Raw genomic sequence first — 16,648 nt, forward strand, 5'->3', positions numbered from 1 at the left:
CGAACCCAGGTCCTTGCCCTTGCTAGGTAAGCACTCTACCATTGAGCTAAATCCCCAACCCAAGTTCAGGGATTAAAGGCATGTACCAACTCTGCCTGGCTTTGGTACTGTTCTTATACAGACAAACTAAAAAAAAAAAAAAAAAAGACTACGTCACAAAAATATTAAGGCACGGAAAGAATCAAGTCATTTTTTAAAGTTATAGAATAACTTCTCTGTGTCTGTGGAGTCAGCTGGCATCCTCTCCAAATGTCTGGAACTGCTTCTGGGTGCTGGTGGCCCCGGGTGACCTTTAGCACACTGTACTGCACTGTCTTGCTCAGGGGCCTGGTGATGATGTTACCTATGTCCAGGCCCCTGAAGCAGGGGACAGGTGTACAGACAGACATATTCTTGTGGTGCTTCTCAAAGCAACTGTAGTAAAGATGTAGCAGCGATAGTCCCTGTGGGTCACAATAGTCCTTTTCACCCTCAACTTGGTCACCACACTGGGTGGTAACTACCCTCATGTGGAGACATTATCAGTAAACGGGGCATTTCTTTTTCTTTTTCCTTTCTTTCTTTCTTTCTTTTTTTTTTTTTTTTTTTTTTTTGGTTTGGTTTTTGAAGACAGGGTTTCTCTGTGTAGCTTTGCAGCCTCTCCTGGAACTCACTTTGTAGACCAGGCTGGCCTCAAACTCACAGAGATCCGCCTGCCTCTGCCTCCCAAGTGCTGGGATTAAAGGCGTGTGCCACCACCGCCCGGCACATTTTCTTTCTATATAGGTGCCCTCCGTGGACTCTTTGAGTATCTTGAAGCCTACACTGATGTTCTTGTGGTACTGAGGGGGCTTCTTCTTGTCAGGTTCTCCCAGGCAAACCTTCTTCTTGTTTTGAAAGATTATGGGCTGCTTTTGGTAAGCATGCTTCAATCTGAATATATGCAGTCTGAAGAAAAGCCAAATCAATTAATATAATATATCCAGCCACATGACCATTAGTATAACTTCCCATGGTCTAGAGTCCAGACAAAATGCCCAAATTCTGGGTCCACGCCACACACACATTGCATCCAGTATCATTGACTGTACTCACAGTTACAGCTCTGCTGGCCTGCAGGGAAGACTTGGTCACACCTTCAAAGAAAGGGTCTGTACTCAGTGGTGGTTACTCAGATGTCTTCCTGGCTTGCTCCGTTACTTTTTTCTGCTCCTTGTTCAAGTCTTACCTATTCGTTTAGTTGTTGTTTTTCTCACATTTATTTATTGTGTATGTACATTTTTGTGTGCATGCCTCAGCTTAGATACAGAGGTCAGAAGACTAACCGTGGGTTCGCCCCCACCACCACTACCGTGTGTAGCTAGAGTTTTCCTGCCTTGCCCACAGTCTGGACAAATCTCTCTCACCCGCCAGTCCCACAGCCGCTCAGACCCAACCAAGTAAACACAGAGACTTATATTGCTTACAAACTGTATGGCCGTGGCAGGCTTCTTGCTAACTGTTCTTATAGCTTAATTAATCCATTTCCATAAATCTATACCTTGCCACGTGGCTTGTGGCTTACCGGTGTCTTCAAATGCAGCTTGTCATGGTGGCGGCTAGCAGTTTCTCTGACTCAGCCTTCCACTTCCCAGAATTCTTCTCCTCCTTGTCCCTCCTATACTTCCTCCTGCCTGGCCACTGGCCAATCAGTGTTTTATTTATTGACCAATCAGAGCAACAGATTTGATATACAGACCATCCTACAGCAACCGTGTCTGTTCTGGGGATTAAACTCAGTCCATTGGGCTGGGTAGCAAGCAATTCCCACCGAGCTATCTCTGCGCCCCGTTCGTTCTTCTGGGAGGCGGGATCTCACACAGCCGATACTGGCCTTGGATTTCTGATCATCCTACCTCTCTATTCCAGTTACTGTGATAAAAAGCCACGGGTCTCCCTGCCCACCTTGTTGTTTCTTCCTTTGGTTTTGAGACAGAAACTCACTCCATAGCCCAGACGGGTGGTCTCAAATTCATCAGTTCCCCTGCCGCAGCCTCACACTCCATCTGTGTCATCCTCCAGCGTGCTAAGATTACAGGCCTTGCTAAGATCGATGTTTAGAGACTGAGAAAACTGCAGTGGAAATGAGAGAGTGGAGTCGGGTGGTGGCGGCGCACGCCTTTAATCCAAGCACTCGGGAGGCAGAGGCAGGCGGAGCTCTGTGAGTTCGAGGCCAGCCTGGGCTACCAAGTGAGTTCCAGGAAAGGCGCAAAGCTACACAGAGAAACCCTGTCTCGAAAAACCAAAAAAAGAAAGAAAAGAAAAAAGAAAATGAGAGAGTGCTGAGGCAGACTGCTGTGGGTGAGACCCATCCAACCAGACAGGTGGCCAGCTTTGGATGAGGAATCTATTTTTGTTGTTGTTATTATTATTATTATTATCATTATTGGGTTGTTTGAGGCAGGGTTTCTCTGTGTAGACCTGGCTGTCCTGGAACTGCTCTGTAGATCAGGCTGGCCTCAAACTCAGAGAGCTGCCTGCCTCTGTCTCCTAAGGGCTGAGACTAAATGTGCCACCACATCTAGATAATAATAATAATAATAATAATAATAATAATAATATCAAGTTATTATCGAGATAGGCTCTTCCTATGCAGCCCCAGCTGACCTAGAACTTGCTATATAGATCAGGCTGGCCTCAAACTGGTAGAGATACACCTTGCTTCTGCCTCCCAAATGCTGGGATTAAAGACATGTACCACCATACCTGGAAAAATGTATATATTTATTCATTCGTTCATTTTTGTGTGTGCACCTGCTTGTCTGTATGTGCACCACATGTATGCAATGCCTGTGGAAGCCAGAAGAGGGTGCCAGAAATCTTGGAACCTGAGTTACAGGTGTTTGTGAGCCACATGATGTGGGGGTGGGAACTGAACTCGGGTCTTCTGCAAGAACAACAAATACTATTAATTATTGAGCCATTTATCCGGCCCCCTTGATGAGGATATTTAATAAGAAACTTTCAGGCCAATAAGATGGCTCAATGGGTAAAGACACTTGCTACCAAAACTAACAACCTAAATCCAATCCCCCAGGACCTAGAAAGTAGGAGAGAATTGACTCCTGAAAGTTGTTCTCTGACCTCCACATGGGTGCTGAGGCACACTCCCATGAATAATATGAATAGAGGACAGAACATAGATAGATGATAGATAGATAGATAGATGATAGATAGATAGATAGATAGATAGATAGATAGATAGATAGGTAGATAGATGAAGTGTAATTTTTAAAAACAAAAAAGGTGTAGGTTGGAAAGAGAAAGGCTTGTGTCTTCAGTGCAAGGAAGCCCTGTGTAAACCATCTGAGGGGAGAAATTGTGACACCCCACACTGAGGCCCTGAAGGGCAAAATCCGGAAAACGTCGCCCGTCCAAAGCCTGGGGACTCTCCCACTCAACTTAGCCCAGCCAGCATGAAAAGTTCACAGGAAACCTGACTCTTCTCAACTGGTGTGTCTGAAAACACCTACTTCCCAGGCACGACTTTTGACACACATTGGGAGTGTTCCGTGTAAAAGGGACACATATCAGTGTCCTGAATGGTTGCCCAAGTGCCATTAACTACATTACCGTGTGTGATTGCACTCTGGCCAGGGTAGTCCACAGGCTCACGCTGGATTACAGGCAATGTACTACCCGCCTTATCCACCTCTGGGTCTTGAAAATTGTCTGGAGGAGGTGTCCCTCAGCCTATGGCTCTTTTCTCCAAGTAGTATGAGAGAAACTCTTCTCCATGGAGAGAGTCGCCACCTGGTCTTTCTGATAGGCTTTGTCCTGAGATCCAAAAAGGTGGCTTGGAATATTTGTCCCACTAACATCTGGGGGTTCTTGAGAAAAAAAGGTGAGCCTCACCTGTGACTCGGGCTGGCCCAGGACAGCCACATGGAGACCTCTATGAACCAAAGCCACAGGCGCCCTGGCCAGAAGAGGACTAGGTACGAGGGAAGAGGGGCTGGGTCTGGGTTACCTGGGAGACTTGGAGGCACAGAGAGGGGCCCAGGGAGAAGAATGAGAAAGAAGCCAGGTGGGGAGAGGAGGTTCTGCGGAGTGGGGGGGTCAGGCGGGAAGCTCGCTCAGAGAGAGGGGGACGCGCACAGAGGCCAGCCACGCAGGACTGGGCGGAGGGGCGGCGCGGCGGGGGCCGGGCGCGGGGCGGGGCGGCGCTGTCAGTGCGAGCAGCGAGCGGAATGCAGCGGCCGGAGGCCTGGCCACGTCCGCACCCGGGGGAGGGGGCCTCGGCCGCCCAAGCGGGGGGCGCAGCGCCACCCACCCGAGCCACGGAAATGCGGGTACGGAGCGTGGAGTGCTGGGTCCCGGGGCGGCAGGATTGGGGTGGGGTGGGGGAGCCGACTTGTCCCGGGCTCCTGGGCTGGAAACTTTGTGCCACCACTGCCCAGCCCCGGAGAGGGAGCCCGGGCCCAAAGAGGGGAGAAAAAGTTCGACCGGGAGCGCACGGGGCGAGGAGGAGGCCTGGCCTGCGTGGAGTGTCGCGGGGCTGAAGTTCTGGGGGAACTCAGAGCTGTGATTGGGACTGACCGGGGTGGCAGGCTTGGGGGTGAGAGTCTGGCGGGACGAGGGAGGAGTGGGAGTGGCTGGCGGGGTGGTCTGGTTGGGCTCCCTTGCTCCAGGGTGATGGCCGCGCTTCTGGAGCTTGGGGTCAGCTGAACACAAGGAGGCTCGGCGGGCGCCGCTGTTCCCCGGGCCCAGGTTCTGTGATACACTCCGACTCGGGCTCTGGAGCAGTCAGTGCATGACAGAACTTGGGCCCGGTAGGACTTTCTGCACCCACTCCTTTTGGACCTGCAGTGGAACATCTGCCTGGGAGGAGAGTGGGCACCGGAAATGGTCCATGTGGCACGGGCTTGGGCTGGAACCAGCTGTGGATTGAGGGAATAGCTGACTCCATAGACCCACCATACGGTCCACTTTGAGTCAGAGGTTCCTTTCCCTCCCGTGTCAGTTTCAGGAACCTTCTCTCTACACCATCAAGGCTGTCTTCATCCTAGATAATGACGGGCGAAGGCTGCTGGCCAAGGTAACCCCTCAACCACAGAAACCCTAAAGACAGTGAGTGCCACATGTCCAAAACAAGCGGTCCCCACCCAGCCCGTTTAAGTCCTGTAGGGAAAACTCTGCTTTCTGGATGGCAGAGCAGCCCAGCCTAGACTCCCTAGAAGTCATCCTGTCCATGCTATGCCCTTATCAATCTGATGGCGGGCGGGGGAGGGGGCTATCCCCTCTGTTGCTACTCATGTTTCCTGACATGTCTTTTCCTTGTCCTTGCTCTGGCCAGCTGCACCCCGGGGCGTGGGAAGCTCCACCAAAGTGGAGAGCTGAGCTGGGTCCCGAAACTGTAGTCGAGCGACCCGTGTGCTTTTGCATTTCAGCTTGGTAAACACAAAGAACTGAGCGTGGGTATTTAGAATGAGGGGGGACTTGGGAGACCATGTTGTCCCATTCTTTAACCTCACAGATGCAGAAAGGGAAGGGTAGAGAAGCTGGGTAGGCTGCCTGAGGTCACAGGGTTGGTGTCATCACTGACCCTGAGACTCGGGGTTTGGATTTGAGGCTCCAGGTGGTTTTCAGGGACCCCTCACTCAGTTGTCTGGTGTCCATCCTACATGGCCTGGGTGAGATGAGCTAAGCTAAGTCTCAGGGTGGGCCAGATGATTCAGTGAGTAAGGGCGCTGGCCACCAAGCCTGATGGCTTCAGTTGGATCCTGAGTTCACTATGGAGGGAAACATTCCCTCCGGTTGTCAGTTGACCTCTCCATACTTGCCCCCACAACACACACACACACACACACACACACACACACACACACACACACACAGAGAGAGAGAGAGAGAGAGAGAGAGAGAGAGAGAGAGATAACTGTTTTTAAAAAGAGAGAAAAAAAGAACTTTGGAAAGAAAAGTACCCTAAAACTCCTGCCACTGAAGGCCAGGCAGTGGCACACACCTTTAATCCCAGCACTCGGGAGGCAGAGGCAGGTGGATCTCTGTGAATTTGAGGCCAGCCTGGTCTACATAGGGAGTTTCAGGCTAGCCAGGGATACATATTGAGACCTATCTCAAAAACAAAACAAAAAAAATCCCAATAATTAAATAAAGAATACTCCGGCCACCGACACAATTAACCGTAGCAGAAATATAACCCTCTTATTTTATTTTGTTTTGTCGTGGACCAGGTTGGCCTTAAACCTGTCTTGCTTCTCCTGCCTCTGCCTCTCCAGTGCTGAGATCGCAGGCAAGCATGTAACACCAGGCCCTAACTTCTTTGTCTGTTTTTTTAGGCAGCCGTTCTCTGTGCCCTGGCTGTCCTGGATCTCACTCTGTAGACCAGGCTGGCCTCCAACTCAGAGATCCGCCAGGGTTAAAGGGCACCCCCTCAACTAGCCCTCTAGATATTTTTGTTTGCTTATTTTGTGTTTTTGAAACAGGGACTCACTCTGTACTTAAGGATGGCTTGGAACTTACTGTGTAGCCCAGACTAGCCTGGAAGTCACAGTGACCCTGCCTCAGCGTCCCTAATGCTGAGACTATTTGTGTGATCCATACATTATTTTATTTTATTTTTATTTATTTATTTATTTATTTTTAATGAGACAGGGTCTTGTGTAGTCAAGGCTGGCCCAGAACTCGTGATCTTCCTGCTTCTTCCTCCCAAGTGCTGGGACTCAAGGCATGTGCCCCACACCCAGCTATAACATCTAAACTAGATATGGAATGTGTTAAAGCATTTCCAGTTGTTGGAGCTGAAACTTAGTCCTCATAACATTTAAATGAGTTTGTTCACCATGGTAGGACTCAGCAGGGCGTCTGATAACTTGCCTGCAGACCTGATTACTGAATGGAAAAGTCACATGCAGAAAACTGAGCTGACCACACCTTGCTTTAGCAGATGGGCAGAGGTGGATCAGCATTGCCAAAGCCTCAGGGGCCTCCTTCTAGAAGGTCCTATCTTTGTTATAGGTTAAGAAATGGAGGATGAGTCAGAGCCAGGTGGATCTCTGTGAGTTCGAGGCCAGCCTGGTCTACAGAGCGAGATCCAGGACAGGCACCAAAACTACAAAGAGAAACCCTGTCTCAGAAAAAAAGAAAGAAAGAAATGGAGGATGAGCCAGTGGTAGTGGTTTATACCTTTAATACCAACACTCAGGAGGCAGAGGCAGATGGATCTCTGTGATTTCAAGGCCAGCCTCGTCTACAGAGCCAGTTCCAAGAGAGCCAAGGCTACACAGAGAAACCTTATCTCAACAAAAAAAAAAAAAAAAAAAAAAAAAAAAAAAAAAAAAACCATTTAAAAAGAAAGAAAGAAATTGAGGCTAACCTGGTCTACATATAGCAGGCTAGCCAGGTGGCACAGTGAGACCCTGTTTCAAAAGTAAAGCAAAATAATTGAGACAGGGGCCTGAGAATATAGGTTAGCGGCAAAACACGTACTTGCCTAGCATGCATGCCTGATTTCCATTCCCAGCACCTCAAGAAAATGAGGGAAGGATGGAAGGAAAGAAGGAAAGAAGGAGGGAGGGAGGGAGGGAGAGAGAGAGGGAAAGAAGGAAGGAGGGAGGGAGGGAGGGAGGAAGGAAGGAAGGAAGGAAGGAAGGAAGGAAGGAAGGAAGGGCTGGGGAAGAGAAAACAAGCTGGGGTGCAGCTCAGTGGTGCAACACTTTGCTAGCATGTGTGAAGTTCTGGCTTGCAACCCCAGCAATGCTGGAAGGAAGGAAGGAAGGAAGGGAGGGAGGGAGGGAGGGAGGGAGGGAGGGAGGGAGGGAGGGAGAGGGGAAGGAAGGAAGGAAGGAAAGGAAGGAAGGAAAGGAAGGAAGGGAGGGAGGGAGGGAAGGGAGGAAGGGAAGGAAGGAAGGGAGGGAGGGAGGGAGGGAGAGGGGGAGGGAGGGAGAAAGGGAAGGAGGAAGGGAGAGGGGGAGAAAGCCAGATGAAGACTCCAAAGGCAGCCCCAATATTTCTCTACTTTGATTTTCTTTGCCTGGAACTTGTTTATGGGGACCTGGAAGCAGACAGGCCTGGAGGGAGGTGACAAGGAGGTCCCGCTTAGCCAGCCCCCAGCACTCCCTGCTAGCCCCTCCCAAGGATGGAGCTGGCTCCGTGCAATGGCGATCGCCTTTCTCCTTCTCTTTCTCACAGTATTATGATGATACATTTCCCTCCACGAAGGAGCAGATGGTTTTCGAGAAAAATGTCTTCAACAAGACCAGCCGCGCTGAAAGTAACGCCTGCCTTCCCCCATGACACTCCCAGATGACTGGCCGCACTGCCTGTCACCTTCTCCATCTGGACACATCTGTCCTTGTTGGCCTCCCACACCCACAGGCCATTCCCTTCTCCTCTGAAGCCCTTTGTCCTCCCCAGCTGCTTTCCACTCCTTTCTTTCATCCATCCTGGGACCTTCACTGCCCGTCACTCTCACCCCCCACCCCTCCCCTCCCAACTGTGCTGTGGACCCCCTACGCGCACTTGGATCTGGTCCCAGGGCATTGCACGGGACGGGAGGGTGGGCGGGAGGTCAGCTGCAGGCTGGATTTGTTGACTTCTCACCAGGAAGCCCTCTCAAGACATAACACTTGGGATGGGACCAAGGACACACAGAGCAGCCTCCAAGTAGTGGTGGTCTGACTGGACTTCCTCGGGAAACAGGAAGTAGGAAACAAAGGGAGAGGCCTGGGGAATGGAGACCAGGCTAGCCCCAGGCTGGGGTGAGCCTGTGCTGATTTGAAAGCTTTCCTGCTTCTAGGTGAGATCGCATTTTTGGGGGGCATGACCATCGTCTACAAGAGCAGCATTGACCTCCTCCTGTATGTGGTGGGCTCTTCCTCTGAGAACGAGGTGAATTTAGAGGTTGGGTGACAAAGGAGGGTCTGTCCTGGGGTGGAGGTGGGTTCTGGATGCTCCCTGTTGCTATCCTTGCTTTAGGATCTGGGGGTGGAAGGGCAGCCAGAATGGGTCTCTCTGCAATTGTACACACCCATAATGTTCTCAGGTGCTTTGGGAACGAGAAATGAAATCCTCACACCTTCTGTAGGGAGTTGTTTAGTTCTTTCTAAACATATTTCGAGAAGGGGACACCCAGTATGTCCTCCAGGGGAGCACTCCAGTGTCCCTCAGCTCAAACCTAGGGAAATTCCCCCTCCCAAGTCAAAGTGCTGCTAGCCTCCAGCCACACCCTCTCTGAAGAGGGAGTGCTCCCTCCTGGCCCACACAGGGTGCTCAGAGGCCTGCTTTGGACCTCTCAGCGTCACCTCTTTTCTCTTCCTCCTCCCACACCCTCCTCCTCCTCCTCAGCTGATGCTCATGTCTGTTCTGGCCTGCCTGTTTGACTCTTTGAGCCACATCTTAAGGTAAGTGACACCCTGTGCACGCCGGGGCCCCAGCCCCCAGCCTCTCCCTTTGTTCAGAGGCAAGGCCTCTCTCCCCTGCTCTGCAAGCCTTGGAACTTGGCTTCCTCCGAGGCCCCTGACTTCCATGATGCCCCAGGCAGAGCCATGCACAGGGTATGACCAGCTATCAAATCTCAAGACACTGAGTTGCCTGAGGTCATAGTACTCATAGCAACACAAGTTCCAGATGCAGGGAGAGCAGGGAGAGGAAGGTCTTGTTACGCAGCCCACACTGGCTTCCCCCTCAGTCCTGCGTCCTTGGTCCCCTGAGTACAAGTGTGTACCACCACACCCCAATATAAACAGTATCTTTAACTTTTAAATTCAGAGTTGGTTTTCCCTGCATCCCCAATCAACACTGATACCTACGCCAGCTACATGGGCCAGAGTGTGGGTCGCAACCCCTTTGAAGGTCCATGACTCTTTCACAGAGGTTGCATGTCAGATATCCTGAATACCAGCTATTTACATTATGGTTCATAACAGTAGCAAAATTACAGTTTATCAAGTAGCAACAAAATAATTTTATGGTGGGGGGGGTCACCACAATATGAGGAACATATTGTGTCACAGCGTTAGGAAGGTTGATAACCACTGGGCAAACCAACCTAGGATGACCCTGGCCTGCTCTGTGCTCAGGATCCCCGGCATCGGCTCTGCTCCCCCTGCCTTTTATTCTCCTGCCCAGGCCTTCTTGGGAAGGGGTGTCGGGAGGAGAGGAGATGCCTCGCTTAGAGGAGTCATGGTCCTCACGGCCACCTGGAGGCTCAGGTGCTTGTGTCTGCCCACAGGAAGAACGTGGAGAGGCGCTGGTTGTTGGAGAACATGGATGGAGCCTTCTTGGTGCTGGATGAAATTGTAGATGGCGGGTGAGGAGGGGATAGAGAGAAGAGATGTTGAGGATACCTTTGTGGGCTCAGTGCTGGGCGCATTCTGGCCAACTCATCCTCCCTTCTCCCATGTATCCCTACTAGGCCCCAACCTTCACCCCTTGTCATGACTAGCCAGAGTCAAGCCAAAGGGGAGGGTAGCCCGAGAGTCACCCACAGCAGGCAGCTAGATAGGTGGAGTTTGGGAAAACCCAAATTGTTCTCCAGGGCTGAGGAGAAATATAGACGCCCGTCCCTTTCTGAAAGGACCTCAGCCAGAGGCTCCCCCTTCGATGCCAGCTAGATACACGTGTGACACTGTCTCTTCTTGAGTCTACGTTCCCTGTCACTATAATGAGGATAAAAGGAATCTATCACGTAGGATTGTAGAAGCCCATGGTTTTCATCGGTAATTTGGGGATTTTTTTTTTTTTTTGTCTTTTTCCTCAGTAAATATTGCTTCTCATTAGTACGCTAGCAGACTCCTAGATGATTGGGAGCCTTTATGAGAAAGGTTGGTTTGTAGAATTTCTTGAAAGAGGTGCAATAATCAGGGAAGAAGAACGTCCTGACTCTGGGGTAAATGGTAGCAGAAACCTCTTGAGTGTCCCCCCCACCCCCCTTGCCCTCTTGCCTCAGTGCCGGAGGTGCTGGGATTATAGCATCTTTGAAACAGCTGCCCATTTTACAGAGGAGGAAACAGAGGTTCAGAGATTCTAGTAACTTATCTAAGGACACACACCAAGGGAATTAGAAGGGCCAAGATCTAAAACCATGTGCATGAGATGTTTCAGAGGCTATATTCTTCCCGTGGCACTGTACCACCCAGCTTGAGAGCTGGGGCCTCTGGGAGGTGGGGTACTGTGAATGTTCACTCCCCCTTTTGTTTTTGTTTTTTGTTTTTTTGTTTTGTTTTTTCAAGACAGGGTTTCTCTGTGTTTCTTTGTCCTGGATCTTGCTCTGTAGACCAGGCTAGCCTTGAACTCACAGAGATCCGTCTGGCTCTGCCTCCCGAGTGCTGGGATTAAAGGTGTGCACCACCACCACCAGGCCCCCCTTTCTGTTTTTATTAGCTGCCTGCTATTGCTTGGTGGTGTACTGATGGCTGGCTTCTAAATGTGAAAAGACCCAGTCCCTCCACAGCATCTGCTCATCTAGACCAGGCTGTCCTGATTTCTGTTGTTTTATTTTTTGTACATTTATTATTATTATTATTTATCTTTGATCACTGTGTGTGCCAGAGCATTGAGTGTGGATCAAGTCAGTTCTTTCTATCTACCGTGGGTTCTAGGGATTGAACTCAGGCCGTCAGGTTTGGTGGCAAGCACCTTTAACGGTTGTACCACCTCACCAGCCCCTGAGATGAGTACTCCCCCAGAGGTGATCATGGAGGTGGACCATGGTATAAAGTGCAGAGGGAACAGAGCTGAGAGTCCCCCGGGGGAGGGACAGGAGTGGCCCCAGGACCACCTGTGGGAAGGTTCCCCGGAGGAGAGAGCCTCTGCAGGATGTATGAAAAGTCAGAAAGTGACTTGTTGGAGGGGAGTCCCATCTCTGACCCACCTCCAAACTTTCTGTTATCTTGCAGTGTGATTCTGGAGAGTGACCCCCAGCAAGTGATCCAGAAAGTGAATTTTAGGGTAAGCCTTCCTGTACCCCACCCCTACTTTTTCCACACTGCCCTCCCTGTCCTTACTCCCCCTGGCCTTCCTGGGCATCAGGCTGTTAGGGCTCCACTGGTGGGAGCCTGGCCACCCAGGCTTCACACTTAGAAGCAGTTATTGGTGGCAGCTGCGGGGTGTCTGTTGCTAAGAGGAAAAGCCTCCTGTTCATTCCCCATACAAATAATAAACAAACAAATAAGCAGCCCCTCCCCGCCCTCCAGTGAGAAGCTTGGATGGAGCAACAAATGCATCCTCAAAATGACTCCAGGAGGCAGCCTTGGGGACTGTGGATACACACTTCTGCTCTGGCTTGGCTTTTCCACACCTGCAGCCCGGATGATACCTTCCCCCAACTTTAGTTCCCTTTACCAGCCTCCCTTCAGTTAGGTTGAGGATGCAGCTCAGGGGTAGAACACTTGACTAGCATGTGTGAGACCCTGGGTTTAATCCCCAGCAACGAAGGATGGGGTACCAGAGGTCCTGGCTTCCCAATGACAGGCTGCAGGACCTTGGTTGGCTAAGTGGAGATAGAGCTGAAGTTCTGGGTCATGCTAACTACTGCCCCCCTCAGTCTGCAAGCTCTCGGACTCAGTGACTCCTCTCCCCCCTGACTGTGATTCTCCTTCCCCACAGACTGATGACGTTGGCCTAACAGAACAGAGTGTGGCCCAGGTAAGCCCCATGCATCTGCCTTGGCCAGAAACAGGCCAAAGGACAGAGAGAGCCCAGTGCTCCAGGGCAGATAGTCAGAGTTAAGAAACCAGAGATGTGGGACAGAAGGGATGAGCTGGTGACTCTCTCTCTCTCTCTCTCTCTCTCTCTCTCTCTCTCTCTCTCTCTCTCTCTCTGTGTGTGTGTGTGTGTGTGTGTGTGTGTGTTTTGTTTTTTGAGACAGGGTTTCTTTCTGTAGCCTTGGCTGTCCTGGAACTCACTCTGTAGACCAGGCTGGCCTCGAACTCACAGAGCTCCATCTGTCTGCCTCCTGAGTGCTTTGTGGGCCACCACCGCTGGTTGAGGTGGTGACTCTTAGAGGAAGCCCTTGAGGATACTGAGCTCTTGGGAACTGGGTGCTGAGGGATGAGTGTGCAAATTACCGCCTGCCCACCCCATCTCCTCCCCATCAGCTACCCTGATGATGCCTGGATTACTTGTTACCCAGTGCAACGTGGAGTCCCAGACCCCTCGTATTTCCTCCAACCTGGACAGGATACCATGTGGGAGTTTGTCTCTAGCACTTAACCTCACCACTCAGGGGCCATGCTGGGATTGGTAAGGGCCTCATCACCCAGGGGTAGGATCTAAGTTTCTTCACTTCTGCCCTTAGTAGCTTGGCTATTGAAAAGAAGCCTACCACACACCTTGTACAACCCTAACTGGGATGCATGCAGAATATGGCGGCGTTGTGTGTATGTGTGTGTGTGTGTGTGTGTGTGTGTGTGTGTGTGTGTGTGTGTGTGTATACCGTGGTTACTGTCCACAAACTGGGTCTCCAGTCTCACAGACTTCCTGCTAGTCAAGCCAAATGGTTTGACTTCAGTTCTGTCCATCTGCAGGTCTGTCTGCTCAGACTTACTGGGTCCAAGGAGCTTCCCTCCCTGGATTAACCTAGTCCTAATGTGGTAGCCCTGTGAGAGACAGGCTTGTGCCATCAGTGGAGAGCACCAGGAGTGCTGTCCACTGTCCTGCACTACTCTGTCACCCTGTCACCCCCTAGTTCCCCGTGGTTCCTCGTGTTCTGAGGGAAAAGGATGTGGCTGCATGGTGGCGTTCAGGGTGGAAGGAGGTTGGAAGAGCCAGGCACAGCGGTTCACACCTATAACCTCAATACTCAAAAGACTGAGGTCTGAAGATCTCAAAGTCAAGATCAGCCTGAGCTATACAGTGTGTTCCAGGCTAGCCCAGGCTGTAGCATGGGGTTTTATCTAAAAATAAAATAAACCAAGCTGGGCTTGAGGATCTCAAGTTCAAGACAAGCCTGAGCTACACAGTGAGTTCCAGGCTAGCCAGGGCTGTAGCATGAGACTTTATCTAAAAATAAAATAAACCAAGCTGGGCATGGTGGCACACACACCCATAATCCCAGCACTTGGGAGGTGGAGGCAGGAGGATCAGGAGTTCAAAGCCATATCAAGTTTGAGGCCAGATTTTTAAGACATCTCCATGAGACTCTGGTTTAAAAATACAAAAATAAGAAACATACAACACGTAGTCCATTGAGATGTCTCAGCAAGTAAAGGCACTTGCCTCCGAGCCTGATGAGCTGAGTTGGATCACTGTGAGAGAGAACTGACTCCCCACAAGGTGTTTGCTGACCTTTACATAAACACATTAAAATAACAAATGAAAGAAACATTAAACCCTCTAAAAGGGGAGTGTTGTGAGCAGAGCCAACAAGAACACACGTTGGGGAGGGCTAAAGAGATGGCTCAGTGGTTAAGAGCACTCGCTGCTCTTACAGGGGACCTGTTTCAGGCATACCCATGGTGGCTCAACCATTTGTAACTCTAGGGAATCTGATGCCTTCTTTTGGACTCTGCAGGCACCAGGCACACATGTGGTACACAGACACACATATAGGCAAAAAAAGCCACATACAATTTTTTTTTGGTTTTTCAAGACAGGGTTTCTCTGTGTAGCCCTGGCTGTCCTGGATCTCACTCTGTAGACCAGGCTGGCCTCGAACTCACAGAGATCCACCTGCCTCTGCCTCCCAAGTGCTGGGATTAAAAGTGTGCACCACCACCGCCTGGCGACACACATATAACTTTAAAAAATTAAAGTAATGAAGACGAGCTTGTGTAAGTTGAGACTGGTGGTGTAGAGTGCTTGCTCAACATGCACACAGCCCTGGGAGATTCCTAGCACTTCATGGTACATGTGTGGTGGTGCATGCTTGTAATTCCAGCGCTTCAGATTTGGATCCAAGAACAAGACCCTGTTTCAAAAACAAAAACTAACCAACAACAATAACAAAAAACTTGCATTCCTATGAGTCATCCAAAGCTTTTACTTTACCAGCAAAAGTTGAATGACGAGTTACTCAGCATCTCTGGGGCTCTCAGAAGAATAGGACCTACTGTGTTGAGTTATACAAATTAGATCTCAGCAAAATAGCTCAGTGAGTAAGGGCCATGTTGCCAAGCCTGAAGACGTAAGTTCAATCCCCGCCTTCCTCTGCTTCCCTACTGAATAAAGGCATGGATCACCATGCCCTGCTCACAAGTTGTCCTCTCCTCTTCCCCCATGTGTGTGCTGTAACACACACACACACACACACACACACACACACACACACACACACTGTTTGTAAAGAAAATATTTTAAAGAATTAGATGAACCAGTTCGTGGATGGAAAGAGCCTAGAATGTTAAGTCATACATTCTCAGGAAACAACTGTTTGTATTTCTCTAAATGAACAAGGAGTGAAGACTGGTTAGGGGCTTGCTATGTAGCCCAGGCTGGCCTTGAACTCATCACCCTCCTGCCTCAGCCTCCCAGGAGCTGAAATTACAGGAACCACACCTGTGTGTTCGTGGAAGTCTTGAATAAAAACAAAGCTTGTAGTAGTGAACATGAAATGAAATGTGGAGAGAGGGTTCCGTAGGAGAGATGGAGGAATTCACTGTCGCCAGGAAGGAGGGAGACTGCAGGAGAAAGGGACATGCGCAGTGTGGGACTGACATCTGGGGGGAAAGAAGGAGGCTTCATGCCTAGAGAGAGTCTTGGTACTGATGTGGGCATACACTGGACTGAGGCGTTCCTTCTTGGCGGACCGGCTAGGGTGGAGGGAACACACCGCAATAGTCGGGGGTTTGTGAAGGTGCCGAGTATCTGAGCCCAGCCCCTGCCTAGGGATGGCACTGTGAGGAGGAACTTCTGTAGCCTGGCGTGGATCGGGGAAGGCAGGGGCCATGGCCACACCCACACTTGGACAGGCTTGAGCAGCAGCCAGCTGGGCTTTGGCTGCGGCTCGCTGGGCCTGCCTGGTCTCATCTAAACTAAGGAGTGGCAAGCTGCCGCCACCTAGTGACCAGGGCTGGAGAGGCTCCCTCGGGCCCCACAGTCCTCCAGAAAGGCATCGTTGATTGACATTCTCAACTATTTCTCCCGACATCCTCCCCTCACCCCAGGTTCTTCAGTCAGCCAAGGAACAAATTAAGTGGTCGTTACTGAAATGAAGACCTTGGAGTCGAGGCTCCCTCTCCAGAGAGCATTTTCCCCCAGCCCCTGAAAAAGCCCCGAGCCTCAAGGGGCAGGAGAGATAGATTCCTCTGCCTTCTCAGGCCTCTCCCGGAACTGATCCAGGAGGTCTCCTGCCAGGAATTCCGAGAAGCAGAAGTTTGGTCCCAGCTCCGTTAACCCTGCTCAGCACCCTGGCCTGCCCCTGGGGCCATGGGAACCAGCAAAGCTTCTTCCCCTCGGACCTCGGCCATTCTCAGCCCCAGGCCTTAATAAACTTTAATTTCTTGCCAAAGATCTCCTTTCTTGGCTGTGTGTGTGTGTGTGTGTGTGTGTGTGTGTGTGTGTGTGTGTGTGTGTGTGTGTGTGTGTTCGGAGGAGGGCTTCCGCGGTGCATCTTTTCGGATTTTCAGCGCTATTGAGTGGGTGGGGTGAATGGGGTCGTCGGGATCAAGAGAAAGGGAAATATTTAGCACGGAGTGGGGGGTTGTGGGGGGCGGATACAACACAGATAGCC

The 16,648-nt window shown here is 50.7% G+C and overlaps 1 protein-coding gene and 1 pseudogene across 2 annotated transcripts; one reads left to right on the forward strand and one right to left on the reverse strand.

Moving 5' to 3' along the window:
- Positions 1–229: 229 nt before the first annotated feature.
- On the reverse strand, positions 230–2,033 carry LOC143267081 (small ribosomal subunit protein uS17 pseudogene; annotated as a pseudogene).
- Positions 2,034–4,180: 2,147 nt separating this feature from the next.
- Positions 4,181–16,426, forward strand: Copz2 (coat protein complex I subunit zeta 2). Of its 2 annotated transcripts, XM_006971888.4 has the most exons (9): positions 4,181–4,310; positions 4,982–5,056; positions 8,170–8,251; positions 8,777–8,868; positions 9,325–9,380; positions 10,211–10,288; positions 11,877–11,928; positions 12,586–12,624; positions 16,083–16,426. In XM_006971888.4, the coding sequence occupies exons 1-9, from the start codon at positions 4,209–4,211 to the stop codon at positions 16,128–16,130; spliced, it is 624 nt and encodes a 207-aa protein (XP_006971950.1). In that variant the 5' UTR covers positions 4,181–4,208; the 3' UTR covers positions 16,131–16,426. The 2 variants fall into 2 exon arrangements, with proteins under 2 accessions (XP_006971950.1, XP_042138640.1); XM_042282706.2 differs by lacking the exon at positions 10,211–10,288.
- Positions 16,427–16,648: the final 222 nt, after the last annotated feature.

Source organism: Peromyscus maniculatus, chromosome 8 (assembly GCF_049852395.1).
Source record: "Peromyscus maniculatus bairdii isolate BWxNUB_F1_BW_parent chromosome 8, HU_Pman_BW_mat_3.1, whole genome shotgun sequence".
Lineage (NCBI taxonomy): Eukaryota > Metazoa > Chordata > Mammalia > Rodentia > Cricetidae > Peromyscus > Peromyscus maniculatus.

Bases quoted from the DNA above. Each gene is read 5' to 3' on its own strand.
- Copz2 (XM_006971888.4), top strand. From the start codon at position 4,209: ATGCAGCGGCCGGAGGCCTGGCCACGTCCGCACCCGGGGGAGGGGGCC. The intron at 8,869-9,324 runs GTGAATTTAGAG...CCTCCTCCTCAG, and splicing joins GCTCTTCCTCTGAGAACGAG to CTGATGCTCATGTCTGTTCT. The intron at 10,289-11,876 runs GTGAGGAGGGGA...GTTATCTTGCAG, and splicing joins GATGAAATTGTAGATGGCGG to TGTGATTCTGGAGAGTGACC.